The sequence below is a fragment of the Arachis hypogaea genome, chromosome 8 (genome assembly GCF_003086295.3).
Source record: "Arachis hypogaea cultivar Tifrunner chromosome 8, arahy.Tifrunner.gnm2.J5K5, whole genome shotgun sequence".
Taxonomy (NCBI): domain Eukaryota; kingdom Viridiplantae; phylum Streptophyta; class Magnoliopsida; order Fabales; family Fabaceae; genus Arachis; species Arachis hypogaea.
The window spans coordinates 36497317-36515344 of record NC_092043.1 but is presented as its reverse complement, the minus strand read 5'-3'; the positions used below and the strand labels follow the sequence as shown (position 1 = coordinate 36515344).

General features: G+C 34.5%; 1 protein-coding gene across 3 annotated transcripts; it reads right to left on the bottom strand.

Annotated features, from left to right (window-relative positions):
• Positions 1-4835: 4835 nt before the first annotated feature.
• On the bottom strand, positions 4836-10267 carry LOC112707274 (coatomer subunit alpha-1). 3 transcript variants are annotated; one of them, XM_025758951.3, is made up of 4 exons: positions 9812-10267; positions 9370-9637; positions 8226-8720; positions 4836-7922 (listed from the first exon to the last, which is right to left on the bottom strand). In XM_025758951.3, the coding sequence occupies exons 2-4, from the start codon at positions 9575-9577 to the stop codon at positions 4966-4968; spliced, it is 3660 nt and encodes a 1219-aa protein (XP_025614736.1). In that variant the 5' UTR covers positions 9578-9637; positions 9812-10267; the 3' UTR covers positions 4836-4965. The 3 variants fall into 3 exon arrangements, with proteins under 3 accessions (XP_025614736.1, XP_025614737.1, XP_025614738.1); XM_025758952.3 differs by having other exon boundaries at positions 9730-10109; XM_025758953.3 differs by having other exon boundaries at positions 9867-10093.
• Positions 10268-18028: the final 7761 nt, after the last annotated feature.

Sequence of the window (18028 nt, the reverse complement as noted above, 5' to 3'; positions counted from 1 at the left end):
CTCATACAAACTCCACATTCCTTCAACATCTTGAACAACAATAATTTCATCGAATTTTCCTTTTTTTTTTATTCTTGAATATGTTAAAACATCTGTATAACACACACATATATTTAACTAGTGTGAACCGATAATTAATAATTGGTATGATTTTCTTTTTTCTAATGTAATTATATAAAAGATACAAAAATGAGTTTCACTACAAGAAAGACGTCGAGTATCGTTGGATTTATCGTCAGACTTTAGCGTCGAGTTTATCGGCAAATTTAGCATCGGATATGGCAAGAAATTCGTCACTCTAAAGTATTACCATCGGATTGAGGCTCCGACGATGACGTCGACAGTAATATTTGGAGAGAAAACGGGTAAAATTTGGGTGCATTCACAACCGTCAAATTTACCGTCGGATGATCTGATAGTAATCGTTTGTTAGTGAAACGTTGCGTTTTAGTCACAATGATCACTTTACTGTCAGATTAATCCGACGGTAAAGTTGGGCTAAATTCAAACGTGCAGCCCTTCTCCCTCACTTGTCCGGGTTCTCTCTCTTCTCTCTGTCTCTCCTCTCGTGCTCTCTGTTTCTCCTCTCCCATCCTCTCGTTCTCTCTGTCTGTCCTCTTCCATTATGTGAGTTTAGATTTTTTTTATTAAATAGTTTATGAAATTATTGATTAAGTTAGTGTAATGAAATTTGTGATTAGAATTCGGTATAGTTTTTTTAGTGGTTTTAGATTTTTTTTTGTGACTTTAGAGTTTTGTTAGGAATTTTACCAAATTAATGATTAAATTATGGTAATAAACTTTGTGGTTTAGGGTTTGGGTTAGGATTTTTAGTGTTTTTATATTTTTTTGTGAGTTTAGGATTTTGTTATGAATTTTATTATCAAATTATTGATTAAAATAAGATAATGAAGTTTGTGATTATGATTTTTTATGTTAATTTAACGTCAATAGAAATTATAATTAAGGTAGGTTAAGTAGGGTGAGATTAAGAGCGTTCGACATTGTTGGATGAGTTTGTGTAGTTTGTTGAATTAATTAGTGTCACCTTGTGACTTTAATAAGTTTTTTTTTTCATTAGGATGTTTCTTTGTTGCTGACATTAATTGGATTTCGCTTCTTCTGTATTGTGTGCATCGGTGTTTCAGGTATGTTTTCTATCTCTGAATATAATTAACTATTTAAGTTTTATGTTGGACTTATTTTTCTTAGGATAGCGTTTTACGACGGAAGTGGGAGAAGGTTGCATAGAGGCGCCTTCTCGAAACCCTTGTTTCCTAGAAAATTATGGAGTTATAAGGGGTTGCATACTAGAACGGTTAGAATTTGATGTGTTATTGAACTCATGTTTGTTCTAATTTATGCCTGCAGCTGTTTTCAATGTGAAAATTGTTATATTTATTTGATGAATGTCTCTGAATTAAGGAGAAGTTCTACCAAAATTTTGGTTAATTTGTTTTAAATCTTGTTTAGTTTGTAGAAAATGATAATTGTATTTGGCAGAAGATTCTAATTATATGGTATGCTCTGCTGATTTCGTAAAAAAAATTATTGCATAAAGTTGTTCGTTAAATTCTAGGGTATGTATTTTAAGATGATTCCAAATTATCGACTATAGATGTATGATAGGAATAATGGTGGACGAGAAAATTAAAACTTGAATTCTTTGATGGGGTTGACGCTTTTGTTGCGCATGTGTTTAGCATAAAACCATTTAGGTCTAAAAAGGTATCCATATGTTTGTATGTAAAATGTCGACTGACTAAGTGATTAGAACGTATGAATATAACACACTACCTATATCGTAACGAATTTAAAAATGGGTATTGGATATAGATGGAATACGGAGAAGTGGACCAAAAATTATAGCAACATTTTCCAATGTGACAACACACTCGCCAACCAAAAGGTGAATATATGTGTATCAGAGTGCTATCTTTCGATTAGTGTATTAACCATTGCCGATTGACACTAAAATTACTCTAATAAAAAAAATATGATAAAAATCAGTTTCCTATAAATGTCTCTCTATAATCGGATTGTATGAATCCAACAGTAATAAATAATTACACGTCAACAACCGTAAACCTTACAAAACGTAACTAAATTTCACAATAAACAAAGATATTCATAAAAACTTAATTATAATATATATATATATATATATATATATATATATATATATATATAACCATAATATATGTATAATCATAATTCATTAATTAATAAAATTTAAATATATCTTATTTTTATTAACACATAATAATAATAATAATAATAATAATAATAATAATAATAATAATAATAATAATAATAATAATAATAATAATAATAATAGTGTTACGGTGGGTAACCGGAGATTAATAGAATGGATGACGTTGGTTGGCCCAATTGTCTGCAGAGGGTGGCTTTCGAGTAGGTTCGTTCGCTGGAGCCTCCTTCCGACTTATGTACGTGAGTAAATGGGGGGTGGTACCTGCAAAGACACTCCGATGCCTAAGTCAGCAAGGGTGTTAGCAGGTCTAGAGAGTATTGGGCCTAGAGATACCTGAGGGGTGTCAGTGTATTTATAGTGGTGAGCCAATAACCACCGTTGGAGTAGTGTCATATCTTTAGGGTGTTAACCGTCCCATTATCTTAGGGAGGTTAAGATATGGCTTGATGAAGCGGTTAGAGAGATTTTAGGGGCGGTTACTCATTTGAATGAGTGTTTATCTGCCAGCTAATCTCGTGCCCGACTTCTTTAGGACAAGTCGTAGTCAACACCAACTTCTTATCACGAAGGTCGGTGCTTAGCAAGGCTCAATCCTCTAGACTAGGCCTTTCTTTTGGACCTGGGCCTTTATTATTGGGCCAGGGTATGAACAAATAGTATCATTGACTATTCAAAATATACTAAATTTATCTTACAAAAATTTCACAATTATATTTAACTTCTAACAATAATTAACAGAACTTAAATATATCTAAAATATAATTCTAATAATTATTATTAAATATATTAAAAATGTATTTTTTTAATATCTAAACCTATGTATAATAATAATAATAATAATAATAATAATAATAATAATAATAATAATAATAATAATAATAATAATAATTAATGACTTATTATTAACTAAATAATTCTATAACCAGAAATTCTAAAACGCATCTAAATTACTCTAATATCACTATAATAATATTATTTAACAGTAAATTTATTATAATAATATTTAACATAACTAACTAATTCCTTGTTCATGTTCACGTACGGCAAAATGATATATGTTAATTACTTATTAACTAATGTGATTATAATGATAACAATAATTGTTATATCCAAAATTTAAAAACATAATTATAATACAATAAATATATTAATTAAATATCTAATAATAATTAATTAATTATAAAATTTAAAAATATCTAATTTTTATTACACATAACTAATATATTTATTTTACAAAAATATTCAAAATTTATTTTATAGAAATTTTCGAATTAGCTTCTAATAATTAATAAAATTTAAATACATCTAAAATATAATTCTAATAATTATTACTAAATATACTTAAAAATATATTTCCTCAGCAACATTTACTAACTAACTGAATAAAAAGATATCTCTAACAATTCCACGTATCATATTATTAACAAATATAAACTATCATTTAACCTCTAATATTATTACTATTATTTTTACTAAAGCAAAAAATTTAATAATAATAAGTTAATAACTTACGTAATAAAATGACTGAGATAATTAATAATGTAGAGTTTAGGATGATTAACCTTTTTTTTTTGTCAACTGAATTAGACAGCTCCTAATTTTAGATATTAACCACATGCTTTACACACTCACACACATTACATAAATACATATTATAGATAGATGAAGAGAGTTGCATGTGTGACATGTGACAAAAAATACAAATTAACCTAATTGAACCGTCTGATTACTCCTCTCATTAAATCAGACTGTTCGATTTATTCTCTTTTTCATCACAATAGCATAAAACACCGAATTTCCTAATAACGCTGCCACTCTCCTCACCATTTCAAAGTTAAAAAGTGTGAAATAGTGAGTACAATAATGTATATATACCAAGCAATTGATTTACTTACGATATTTGATTCATGCATGCAATAAGAGAGAAGTTAATGCGTCTAACCACCCTTCTATGAACAAGTTGTTAGTGAAATAAAAGTAGCATAAGTGCAAGATAATGTTTGTATTGAAAATAAATTCTCTCAATTTTTTTAATTATTTAATAAAATGTGATTTAAACTTTACATTTTTTAAGTAAGACAAAAAAAAATATATAAAAAAAATATTAAATAATAAAAAATCACACTTTATCAAATAATTAAAAAAAATTAAAAAAATCTATCCCCTCATATTGATACTTAAAATTTTATCAACGTCTTAATTTGGTCTTTCAATTTTTTCTATAATATTTTTTATTTTTTTATTTTTTATCTTTTATTTAATTGTATTTATTAGGTAACAAAATATTTTCATTGATGTTATATTTTTCCAGGCATCAGTTAAGGCCTCAAAATGTAGCATATCTAACTCAACCTAAAAGTTAATTCAGCACAGTACATGAATGAAAACGTCACATGCCCAAAATATTGATGGTGTTTGTTATGGTGTCTAAAAAATATTGTTTAATTGCTAAAATAGGTTTAATAATTAATTTTAAATTTAAAAAGATAAAAGTTAAAATTTTTTAAATATTTTAAAGTTACTATAAAAAGTAATTTAGGCAAAAGTTAAACACCAAACAAAAATCACCATAAAAGAATTAAAAAAAGAAACCATGAAAAATAAGAAAGAGAAGCGAAGAAACACACTCAAACTTCTTTTAGCTTCTATAGGAAATTATATATTAATTGAACAATAGGGACTAGTATCTGCTGCTGAAAATTGAGCTGAAACAAAAACTGAACAAAGTGCTCCTGTTCCAGCAAGTTCAATCAACGTATCTGGGAAGGAGAACAGAGCAATCCAGAAGCATCAGCCCCTACAACTGCAAGGTCACATACAGTGCATAGCTGACCCTCCTGGCTCAGCACAAAGCGTGCAGTGCAATATGGACAAGAAACATCCTTCTGTCCGCGGTAAATTGGCACATAAGTTGCACCACAAACCACAAATGGGTTTCTGAAATCATAGTTCAACTGTGTGGTATTGGTCATGTTCTTTTCCGCAGCTCCCAGAACTTGCCTTGCTGTCTTGGCATGGTTTTCGACAGTAGGATTGGTCTCGAGTAGCCTCCTCGCAAAGTTGGCAGCTGTGGCAAGGTTCTTTGCCTTGTAGCAGACAGTCATTGCATTAAGCAAAGCTAGCCTCAAATGAGGGGTTTGGAGATTACAATGGGTGAAATACGCAGCAAGCTCCTGCTGGCGTGCTGGATTGTCCTTAATTTCCCTTCTCTTCAGCTCCATCTGCAGACCCAAAACATATTCTTTGACTATGATAATCAACTCCTTCACATCATCAACTTCCTTCCTCGACTCAACGACAATCAAAGGAATTGTATGAAGGATACTGGTAAATGTCTTTAGAGCCTCGGTGAATTTCCCTGCTGTAGTTGATTTATAACCAGCTTTGAGCTTTTCATCTAATTGAGACAGTTTGAAAGGTAGTGCGGGTGGGCCTCTTACATCTGGACTAGATAACTCACTCCAACCTCTTTCAACAGCAAGTGATATAACTGGGGCAGATGAGAAGGCACGCAGGTAGGAGTGGCTGCTAGTATGAAGATCAAGGAAAATGGATCTCAAGGGAGTGAAGTTCTTTATTGCAAGTTGCCTGTTCAGTAACCTCATGGCTGTATCAAAATTGCCAGCAGCCGCATGATCAGCTGCAAGAGATGATTTCTGAATCCACATCTGGCTAACTGTAATCCCAGGTGTTGGGGCCACGAAAACTGAAGATCGTGTACCGGTAGAAGCTTTTGGAGTTTCAGCTTCAGGGGGAAGCTCCAGATCTTCCAGCTCCCATCCACCTTCTCCATCATCCTCTTCACCCGGCTCTCCATCATCCAAAATTGCAGAAATGTCTCCATTTTGTATGCCATCCACATCAACCATATCAAGCTCCTCACCCCAGTCACCATTAGTAGCTTCATACTCTTCTTCTTCAGCATCGCCGTCTGTATTGCTAAAGCCACCATCAAATATGCCTCGCATGACCCTAAGAAGGGGCCAATCACCACTGGTTATTACAGGTGATGGTGGCATCAAGAGAGATGGTTTTTTCCCCTCAGGCAAAGATGGAAGATCATCCCCCAGTTCAGCCGCAAGCCTTTCAGCAACATCATGTAGTCCATGGACTTTGGCAGTGAGGTATGCAAGATGCAAATGACCCACATTCTCCAAAATCTTAACACGCTCTCGGACATCACCCATATATAAGGCATTGTGAAACTGGCCCATCACATCATTCTTGACTTCGGCAATTTTCAACATCTTCGCAAGTTTCTCCACATTACCAGTAATGAGATAAAGGAAAGACAATCTCTCAAAATTTTTGGTCCTCTGGTATGCATATTCTACTATACCAGCATTGCCTTGTCGAAGAGCTTCAACCCCTAATCGATACCAGTGATCTTTCTCATCAATTGCAGTGGCTGATGCAACAGCAATTTGAATGTTCCCACTCTCTAACGCCAATTTGAACCGAATTCTCTCATCTTTCACAAAATGAAGGGCAACTTCAGGAAACCCTTTCTGCTGTAGATATGCAATCATAGCCTGCCCACAAAGCTGAGAGTTCTTTATCATGTTCATGACATGGTCATATCTTTTCTTTAAGAGAGATAGCTTAAAGATATATTCAGTCGCATCAATAGCTATAGCTTTGTTTTTCCCATCCCGACCCAAGCAGAATATGGTGTTTCCAACAACCTTTGTGATATAAATTGGGACATCCAGTGTTTTTATTATCCCGCTATCTCCATTAGGAAGGCAGTACTTGATATGATTTAATGTTGTGTAAATAAAAACGCCGTTTTCATCCCATGCTCCACTTTTCACGCGGATTGTCTCATGGAGGGTGCATTGGTGAACAAGCTTCTTGCTTGCGATGACAATGGCATGTTTGCCGAGCAAGGCAACAGTTTCCATGTCATTAGACCAGACAACATACTTGATAAAAGGGGTCTGAAGATCACCGATAACAAGCCTCTGCTGAAGATCAAATATAAAAACCCTATCCTCTGACCTACATAACAAGTTGCCTGTTCCAGCATAAAATATGGCATCTGTAGCAATCGGGAGAGCACTCTTTTTAACAAGCTCATTCTTCAGATTTTTAACTAGGACTTGATTGCTGGTTTTGTCGAGCACAGCAAACCTATTCCTAGCCACAAAGACAGCTGATCCACCAAGACCTTTCTTTGGCTCTTGCATATCTCCCCTACCAATAACTGAGTCATCCTTGGATATGGTATACAACTCATAAGACCCGCCCTCCACATCTGAACAGAGAAGAACCGCATTTTCAGATGGGCTATAGGAAAGAGTCTTCGGACTTTGATTCAGAGTTAAAGAACCAGGTCGTCGAATTGGAAGTACTTGTGTCTCTCTCCGTGTTGAAAATTCATAGTAACGCAAAAAACGGTCTTTTGCATAGAATAAACAATCACCACTAACTGCAAAAGCCGGCCTTTCTCTCTCCAGCTTAAAGACAATCATTCCACTGTCATGACCAGCAGCCAACAGATTCATTTCAGGATGTATTGCAAGAACCCAAAATCGATCATGCTCTCTGCGGAAGGTTTGAATTCCAGTGCGCTTTGTCGCATCCCATACTCGAATACTTTTATCTTCAGAATTTGATACAATGATGTCCTGTTTGGCATGGAACATAACACATGAAACATTATTCATGTGCCCTCGCAGAGTATCCACTTCCCATGCCTTAGTATCTGAACACAACATAAATTTTATTAGTGAAATGTGCGAGATGACAGCAAATACTTTTTCTTCTTGGTTAACCATCTAGTACAAAAGTTAATGCACACAAGAAATGTATTTTATGAAACATTTTTGTTGCCAGCACTAAACAATGATATGCTAATATTTTTAATAACCACAATGGCATCAATGGGTATAGTATATGAAAGCCTACGGCAGCTCAACTATCGTATGCAAAATAGAAAGTCACAGATACTACCACTCGGTTGTTATTCAGGACAACAAAAAAGAAAATAACTAGGCTTCAATTTTACCATTCATCCTCCAAAGTTTCACTTGTCGGTCATCAGCTCCAGAGACAATGAGAGGAAGTGTAGGATGAAAAGAAGCCCAGTTGACCCCGCGATCGTGACCTTCCAACACATATTTAACAACTGCATCAACACCACCAAAAAGATCTGTGTTCATCTGACTAAAACGCAATATATCATCTGAAGGAGGCCCAGCCTTCTTTTTGAGAGAACCAATATCCCAAACACGAACAGTCTGATCTAGAGAGGCTGACACCACAATATCCTCTTTTGGATGGAATGAAGCACACATAACATAATGATTATGCCCTGTTAGGACAGATATACATGTTCGTGATTGCCAGTTCCATATGCGAATAGTCTGATCATCACTTGCACTCACAATCCACGGGTTCTCATGATGAAATTGCACAGTGCGAATATAATCAAGGTGTCCTAGAAGAGTGAACAAACACCTATGCAACTTGTAGTTCCAAACCTTAATCTTGTAATCATCCCCTGTCCAAGGGAAAAAAAAAAAAAGCAAAAGAACAAAACCATCACCAATAAGCAGCAAATAATATGAAGTAAAACCTTCCCCTTCTACAAGTGACAAGATTTTTTTTTTCTTAACAACAAAATACACCAATTTCCCTTCCTCTCTTTATCAAGTGACAAGCATAATTACATAAGTGCAGGAAAAATCACATTTAGACCCAACCAATCACACACAGAGCTTAGTTTAAAAGAACGGATTTGTTACTAAATTAACAGATCTAGATAATCTCAATTACACCAAAGATATATCCTTTTTATGTAAATTAGAGCCAAAACAAATCACGAAAAATTACAAAGTGTACCCCTCATGTGTACTGCTCACTGTATCAACACCATGGGGCAACCAAAGATTAACAGGTAAAGAGATAATATGATTATCAGCATGGTTACTAGAAGCATACTTATTACTACACAAACAAAGGCTTTCTAAAACTTAAATATATTACCTACCAGAAATGTTTAGGTGGATCCTAACATAATTTAGATGTGTACAACATAAGCTAGATTATGTTTCCATAGTTGACTATAATAGCGTATGCACAATCAATGGAACAGAGTATTAAGCAGTGAATGGAACAAATCAAATGCAGAAACAACCGAATGGCCTTACCTCCAGAGACAAAGAGAGGCTGAGAATTGTGGAAGTGAACACCTCTAACGGGGCCATCATGCTCGTCAAACCTGTCGATGAGGGTTCCCATGCGGTAATCCCATAGTTGAATCACACCACTGTGAAGACTCGCTAGGATCCAGGGCCTTTTGCTGTGAAAACTAAGCCCCTTCACTCTGTTACTCTTGGTCTCGAACTTGGTCAACATTTTCTTCTTCTTCTTCTTCTTCTTCCTCCCCCTCAATCACTAAGCACTCTTTCGTGCCCTCTGCAGCACCATCCAATAAAAATCAAAACGGTATCAACTATCAAACCAAGACAGAGAAAAAAAAAAACTTGTGTTTTGCATCGCAATTGAACCTCAGAATGTGAATATGAGGATAGTAATCAGATTTTCGTTAAAGGAAAGAAAAATGGGAATCTAAGCGCATGGAATCGTTACTGTATTGAAGTCTTTCAGGAAGCGCAATGTGGGAATGATGAATCATGGAATTCACCTCGACGAATCGGAAATCAAGTTCACCGACACAGGTGAGCTCATATATCTAGAGAGAGAGAGAGAATATTGAGTGATGTTGTTTCAGATGAGATCTGTTAATTTTCGAAGACAAAAGCTCTCAAAAGAAGAAAGTGGAGAAAAGAGAGAGAGGGCGGAGAGAGTAGAGGAGCAAAACGAGTAACCGAGGACGAGGGTTTAGGAAATGCATTTTATTTGCTTACACATAACTAGTCGTTGATTTAGACACATTTTTAAGTTACACTGAATTTATTATTAGAGACCACCAGGCCCCAAGTCAAATGAGTTTTTTTCTGTTTATAATAAAAAACAATTAAATTAAATACATCCCCCCGTATACCATTTTTGGCTACGATATCTATCACTTCTCCAACTCACAATGCATTAGCTTCATGTCCCTTGAAGCACCTTAATTAACAATCTCTTCCGCTCTGGTTTCGATGTCGAAAAGGAGTAACATCAGTTAAAAAGAAGATAAAAGACAGGTGAAAATAACTGGTTGACAAGATATATGTAAGCAGTAATCACACTTGTAGATTAAGAGTAGAACACTACATACTAGACACACCATCCATAGACTACAATATAAAAATGACTAAACGAGCAATGCTACAGGATTAGCGTAATTTCTTCTTCAACAGTTAGTCACCAATATTTTTAGATGACAAGTTAGTCACCAATATCTAAAAGTATTATATACGATGCTAATGCTAGGCTGTTGAGGTTCACGTATGGGATTGCTGGCCAAAAATACTGGTCAATATAAACTAAAATGGTTAGTCCTTGAGTTTTTCTCAATAAGAATTTACGTGTGTTATTACCTTGGATTATGTTTTCAAGGAATTGTTCATCCTTCAAAACTTCTGTCCCTGCAAGAAGAATGCATATATGAAAATTCCCGGGTTTTTTAGATCCTAACACGCCCAATCCACTATTCTTGATAACATACTCATCTAAATTTATAAAATTCGCACCAAATAAACCTTCAGAAAGATATAATAGCTAAAAATTTACTTCTAATAATAATAATAATAATGTGGATGATCATGATGATGTGGATGTGCAGCAATGCTAGTGTTTGCGGGTTAATGGTACCTTCTAGGCTTCTACTGACGCTCAAACGAAAAGCTGTGAGCCTCAAACAGAGACTCTGCTTCGAGAGAATCCCAAACTTACAAGGTTGCATAAGTGCAGTGCACCCTAAATTGAGAGAGAAAGAGAGAGAGAGAGAGAACAGAGCAGAAACGGAGACAGAGAACAACAACCTCATTTTGATTAGGCAGTGATAAAAAATAGATAAATTATATTGACTATTTAACACCACTGTTAACAAAATACACTTAATGGTATGTAGCTAAAATATTATAGACCATAAATAAAGATAGAGTAATGCTATGAAACTAAAAAGGTATTAGTCAAAAATCAGCCAAATACCTCTAGGTTAATTCAAAATTTCTACGAGTTAATATATATGGATGTTTCTTCTGCTAAGTATTAGAATGTTTTTTTTCATACTAAATGGATGTTCTTTTATATATTTTTTTGATTTTATAGTTAATTATTTTTGCTAAAATATAACTGAATATTTTTTTTGTTAAGTATTAAGATGTCTTTTTTATATTTTTATAATTGTTCAAAAATTCCTTTTAACTAAGATTAAGTGTGTAGTTTGCAATCTTTTTAATCATCAAAACAGCCCCTAATATCCCAAAACGTAGAGAAAAATATCGACATAAAATTATAAACTCTTATTTAATAACATAATTGATACAACCGGTACAACAAATTAAGGTACATATATAAACAAAATAAAAAGAAAAAGAAACCATCAAATTCGTACAATAATGATTATTGATTCAACAAGGATGGAACAAAAAAAGGAATAAAAAGCTACGTAAAGAGATCGAAATCATAATTCCACAAACGCCAACAAAGGGAAGGAAAGTGACTTTCAGCTACAATATCAAATTACAAAGTCTCTGTCGAAGGAACTACTTCAATTTACCAGAATGTCAAAAAATTATATTCCACAAACTTACACCCCGGATACTTCTTCATTGGCACCACCATCTGTTTCAAATTGGTCATAAGCTACGCCAGATTTGTCTGCATCTGATGCAGTAGTGTATGATTCGTTAATGAAATCATGATTTAAAAATCATGATTTGTTGATTGAATTGGTATTGTGATAGTTAATGAAATCATGATTTAAAAATCCGATTGGTATATTTATATTGAAAAATGAGTTGCATTAAAAATCGGGTTTATGTATATTTATATTGAGAAATAGTTTGGTTTGAAACTATTTGAGAAGGCTGAGAATTCTAAATTATTGATTTGAAGCTTTTGAAGTTGGTTTAAATTGCTATTGATGAGATTTGGTTGATTGAGTTCTCGATTTGTTGATTTTCTTGAGAGTTGGTGTTGTGATAATGATTTATTGGAATTGATTTGAATGAACGAGAGATGTTTGATTTTGTTTGGTTATGACCTTTGAAGGGTGGCAAAGTTAGAATTTTAGAGGGGATACTATTTAAATTTTTATAAAAATTAGAGATTTTGTTTGAAGTGTTATTTAGAAAAGTTTGGATTCAAGAATTATATTATTTGATTTTGAATTATTAAGAAAAGAAATAAATTATGTTTTTGAAGCTTTATTTATTACGAAAAGTATTATATTTTGAGTTCGATTTATTAAGAAAAGAATTATACTATTTTGAATTCGATTTATCAAGAAGGGAATTATGTTTTGAGTTCCAATTTATTAAGAAAATAATTATGTTTTTAAGTTTGATTTATTAAGAAAAGAATGAGATTTATCTGGAAGTTATGCTTTTGGAAATTTCAAACAGAATTGAAGAATGGATTATCGAGGTTAATTTGAGACTTTTGATTTAGTGAAAAATGAGTTTTATGAAGAAGAAATGGATTTAACTTGTTCTTTTAAAAAAGATATTGACATTTGAGCTTCCGGAGTAATATGTAAGGATTGTGATTTTGTTCCGGTTGGTATTTGAGTTTCTTGGTTGGAGGTAAGGACCGTGGTTTCATCCCACTCACGGAGAGGCAAATTGAGGATTTTCTCTCTTGTATTTTGAGGGATGTGGGGAAGGTAGTAGGGCATTCATCTCCTAATTTATTCCTCTACATTCTCGTTAATTGTGTTTTGAGGGATATGGAAAAGATGGTAAGGGACTAATCCTTCAATGTTTGAAAGTGGTAGGGCACTAATTCTCTCGATATTTTTTCCTACATTCTCTCTATGTCTGTAAGGTGGTAGGGCACTAATTTTTCGATCTGTATGGCACGGCCTCACCAGGAAAAGGTGGCATGACACTAATCTTCCGATAAGATTCTCCTGGTGTTTTGTCTCCAGGAAAAGGTGGTAGGGCACACTCCTCCGATTATAGACCTCCTGGAGATGCGCAACAGAAAAACTGTAAATCCTGGGAAATTAATAAATAATTAGCCAATAAATTAATTATTATTCAAAAAAATTAAGAAAATTAATTTTTATAATTTAGAGGAGTAGAAATATTAAAAATATGAATTTTGACACTAATTTTAAAGATTTTGGTCTAAAACCGGACAACAGGCCAAACCGGTTGGACCAAATCCAAATCGAACCGAAAACCCAACCTATAAAACACCCAAAATGAGCCTTCTCTTTTCTTCATTCTTGCTGGTACGAGAAGAAGGGAGAGTTACGTTAAAACGTAAACCTAATATCTCCGAAAATTCAATTGTCCGTAATTTTCAATCTGGAGCTTCCATTGATGAGCCGTCAGTGGCCACTTGTTCGTCTCAAAATTTTCTTCAATTCTGTTCGAACAAAGTGATACAAAATTAGCATTTCTCTTCCAATTCTTCCCCTCCTCAATTTTTTTATTTTAGGGTTTGGATATTGAGAAATTGAATGATTTTGATGGTTAGGTGAACTCTAACAGCAGATAATCACTGGGTTTTGTCCAATTAATTTGTGGGTAAGGTAAGGAACTGTTGAACCCTTGTGAAATATTGAATTAGTGAATCCTATGATGATTATAGTGATATTGTGTGAAATAGATTGTGTTTTGATTGATTTAGAGTTCAATTGGGCGGTTTGGATTGAATTCCGGGTAATTAGGCTTGAGGAATTGACGTTTGGAAGCTTGGAGCTTGTAAAAGGAGATGTTTTTGAGGTGTTCTGAGCTTAGAGAAGAATCGGCCAAGGTATAGTTTTGGTTTCTCATAGTTAATGTTTAATGTCACGTGAAAACGTTGGGTAGAAGACCTTAAGATAGGAATGAACTGAATGAATTATTGATGGATTGTGTATATGGTATAAGATGTGTGGTTTAGTTGTTGTTAATGATTTGCTATTGGAGTTGGTTAGTTTTGGGAAAAGATTTAATATTGGTATTTGTTTGATTTTGAAATAATTTAATACTGGAAATGATTTGAATGACTGAGAGGTGTTTGGTTTGGTAGTTGGGACCCTTGAATGGTGGCAGAAATTCGTTTTAGAGGAGATACTGTCGAAATTTCTATAAGAATTAGAGTTTTGATTTAAAGTGTTATTTTAAAAAGAAAGAGATTATTATGTGGCTTGTGTATTTGAGACTATTTGTTGACCCGCTGTCGCAAGATGTGACCAGGCACTTTAACTCTCCGGGTTTTCCCATGGGGATATATATATATATATATATATATATATATATATATATATATATATATATATATATATATATATATATATATATGGATTTTGAGTATTATATTTGAGCTTGGAGTTTGACTCCATGGAATATTATATTTGAGCTTGGAGATTGAGTCCATGGATATTATTTTGAGCTTGGGGATGCACGCACAGAAGGACTGTCCAATGGTTAACTACTAGGACATGTCGGGTTGGCTGTATAACCGACAGATGAGTTCATCAGTCATAGGACAGGCATACATTATGTGCATTTGTATCATAGTTGTAAGAATCGAATCGGTGATCAAACCGGCCAAATTACTGGTTCACTGGTTTACTAATTCAACCAATAAATCACTGGTTGAATCCGTAAACCGGTTTCACGTAACTAAAAAAATATAACAGCAAAGGTATAAAACACCAGCTATTACAAAATACAAATTCACATCAATTGTTCAATGTTGGGAGCATAACCTATTTTCAACAGTTCAATTCAAAGGTTCCTGTTAGGCAAGACAAAAGCAACCATATATGCATTCACTAAAATCTGTTTTGGACATAAAACCAGTTTTGTCGACATGTTTTCAAGCCTAAATCTACCGAATGATTTAAATTAAGAGCAAGATTGGTACCTAACTAAGACAAACAACCATGAGAAATTGATGAATGGATAACAAGCACTTAACTCACAAGTAAAATGGTTGCATTCAACTTGAAAATAACCATTTAATTCAACACACATTTAAAAGCAATACCATAGTAGTTCAACAGCAAATAATTCGACAAAAAGACTCAGAGTCACTACACTAAACAGATGCACAATGGCATAATAGTTCAACAGCAAATAACTCCGACAAAATTGATAGAAAATCCAGCAATCCTTCTTCTAAAGCAAACAGGCATAATGGCATAATAAAAAATTAATAAAAAATCCAGCAATCCGAGAGAGGAGGCAGTGGACGGAGAGGACGCACTGACGGCGCCAACGGAGCAAGAAGCCGCGGAGGATAGTGTTTCTGATGGTGTATTGACTGAAGACATTCTAAAATAATATAGAATAGCAATGGTAACCACTATGGATCTGAAAAAAATCAACAATCTGCCATCGACTAGTTCAACAATATGACAAGTTATCACTCAACAATATATACATAATCAACAATCTGCCATTAACCTATCAGTTATTCACTCCCTTAATCAAATTAAAATCCAACTAAATAACCAAAAAAATAGAGAACATTTTGGAAACCAGCCTGGATGAGGCAGATTCTGGCGACAAAGAGGCAGCACCGCAGCAGTGACGCAGGAGACGCGACAACGACGACGAGAGACACGGAGCCACGAACTCGACGTACTCAGACACACTGTGAAGCCAGCGAGACGAAGCAGAGGAAGAGAGTCTTCGAGACTGAGAGAGACTGCGATGAAGAGTGTTGGTGTGACAAGGGGAGGAAGAAGACGACAGGGCGGCGGTGAGGTGAGGTGCAGTGATCAACTATGTATGGTGTGATAAGCAGCTGAGGAAGACTTGAAGGACTGCCGTTTTGGCTTTTGGGGATCTAGGGTTAGGGGGAAGGGGCAAGGGGTATTCGAGAGAGTGACATACATTCGCTTTGAAAACAAAAAAAAGGTTTCCAAATCGGCCGGTTACACAAAAACCGTCAGTTCTTCAGTTTTATCAAAACCTGACGGTTCAAACCAGATTTATCTGATTCTATTCCTTATCTGGTCAGAATGACTAGCCGGACCGACTAGGTGACTGGTTCACCAGTTTTTTGGTCAAACTGGCCGGTTTGGTCTTGTTCTTACAACTATGATTTGTATGTTTTGCTTGGGTATGCATTGTTTTGGTTTGCTTAATTGTTTAACTCTGCTTATCTGCTACTTGTTCTATTTGTTGTAGTTGCATCTCTGTCTGTGTTTTCCTTACTTGAATTGTATGTGTATGTTTTCTGAGAAACCCTTCTTGGCAGAGGTGTGAAGGGGGTTGTTCCACCGGTGATTCGGAGGGTTGAAGGAGACAGAAAGTGAAGTGTTAAGTTAAAGTTGGATTTAGAACTTTAATACCTTAGATAACGTACCTAATTTTTTGTTTACTTGGGTCTTTAAGTTGAAATCTAAGTGTCGGAATTCTAGAAATGCCTCTGGCTTTCCGGGAACTTTTTATATTAACTATGTGGGTACCTTTACCATACTGAGAACCCCCAGTTCTCATTCTATATATATTCTGTTATTTTTCAGATGCAAGTCGAGAGGCACGTCGCTGAGTGTCTAGAGTTTCCTGTGCAAGCGAAGTTTGGTTATTTTGGGATGCTGTATTTTATATTATGATATGTATATATGTATATAGATTCTCCTCTGCATATATTTTATGTTTTTCCCTCCTAGAGATTGACTTGGAGAAACAGGTGTTTATTATATAGTTTGAGTTTTATTTTGGGTATATATATATATATATATATATATATATATATTCCCTCCTAGAGATTGACTTGGAGAAACAGGTGTTTATTATATATACTCTGGCCAGCCTTAGCTTCGCAGGTTGAGTCTGGAGCTTGATATCTGTCTTTTTGGAACTTTGATCTGTATATTATGCTTTTAGCCTTCTTTTGATCTCACCTATCCGTTTTACGAATAACCTTGCGAGTGTGACACGATTTTCTATTTTCGCTTTTGTTTAGCTTATTCTTCAAGGCTCCTAGATATGAATTCTTTCTACTATATTTGTGTACGTATTTTACTTTTAGAGGTTGTAATACTTCACCACCTCTACTTTACGACTTAAGTATAAGGCTTTGTGTGGTAGGGTGTTACAGAAACGATACCGGATTAGCTACCGAATGTGTTGGGTTCTGGCAATTTAATCGACACGTGAGCTCACAGTCAGTAGGACAGGCATGCATCATATTGCATTTGTGTGTATTGTTTAGGTGTACATCTTGTATTTGGCTTGCCTATTTGAATAATTGTATATATATGCTAATCGAACTAATTGCTGTAACTGTTCTCTCTGTTTGTGTATTCCTTATATTGTTTTAATTGTGTTTGAATAACTGAGAGATTTCTTATGCTGGTGATGGTGATGCTGAGCGTTGTTCCTGATGTGGTACTGGCTGTAATTGTTCCCTGATTGTAATTGCCTTGTACCATTTGATGCCGGTATTGATTTTGTTTTGAGACTAAATTTTGATGGTGATTTGATTTGAGTTGGACCGGAGGCCGTGTTTTGACTTGATTTGGGTCGTGGGGCGAGCTGACTTGATTTGGGTCAGAAGCCGTAACAAGATTTGATTATATGTTAGGTCGGAGGCCGTAATTAATTATGTTATGAGATATTAATTGAGCTATGAAATTTTTATAACTAAAGAAATGAACTTTGAATTTTGAATAATAAATTATTAATATTTTGAACATATTCATAAGACGAATGATAATTCTTAAAAAATTCCTTACTCAGAATC

Excerpts from the sequence above, each read along its gene's own strand:
- LOC112707274 (XM_025758951.3), bottom strand. The coding sequence starts at position 9,577 with ATGTTGACCAAGTTCGAGACCAAGAGTAACAGAGTGAAGGGGCTTAGT. Across the intron at positions 8,721-9,369 it reads GCCTCTCTTTGTCTCTGGAG|GGGATGATTACAAGATTAAG; the intron begins GTAAGGCCATTC and ends TCCCTTGGACAG. Across the intron at positions 7,923-8,225 it reads GAAACTTTGGAGGATGAATG|ATACTAAGGCATGGGAAGTG; the intron begins GTAAAATTGAAG and ends TGTTGTGTTCAG.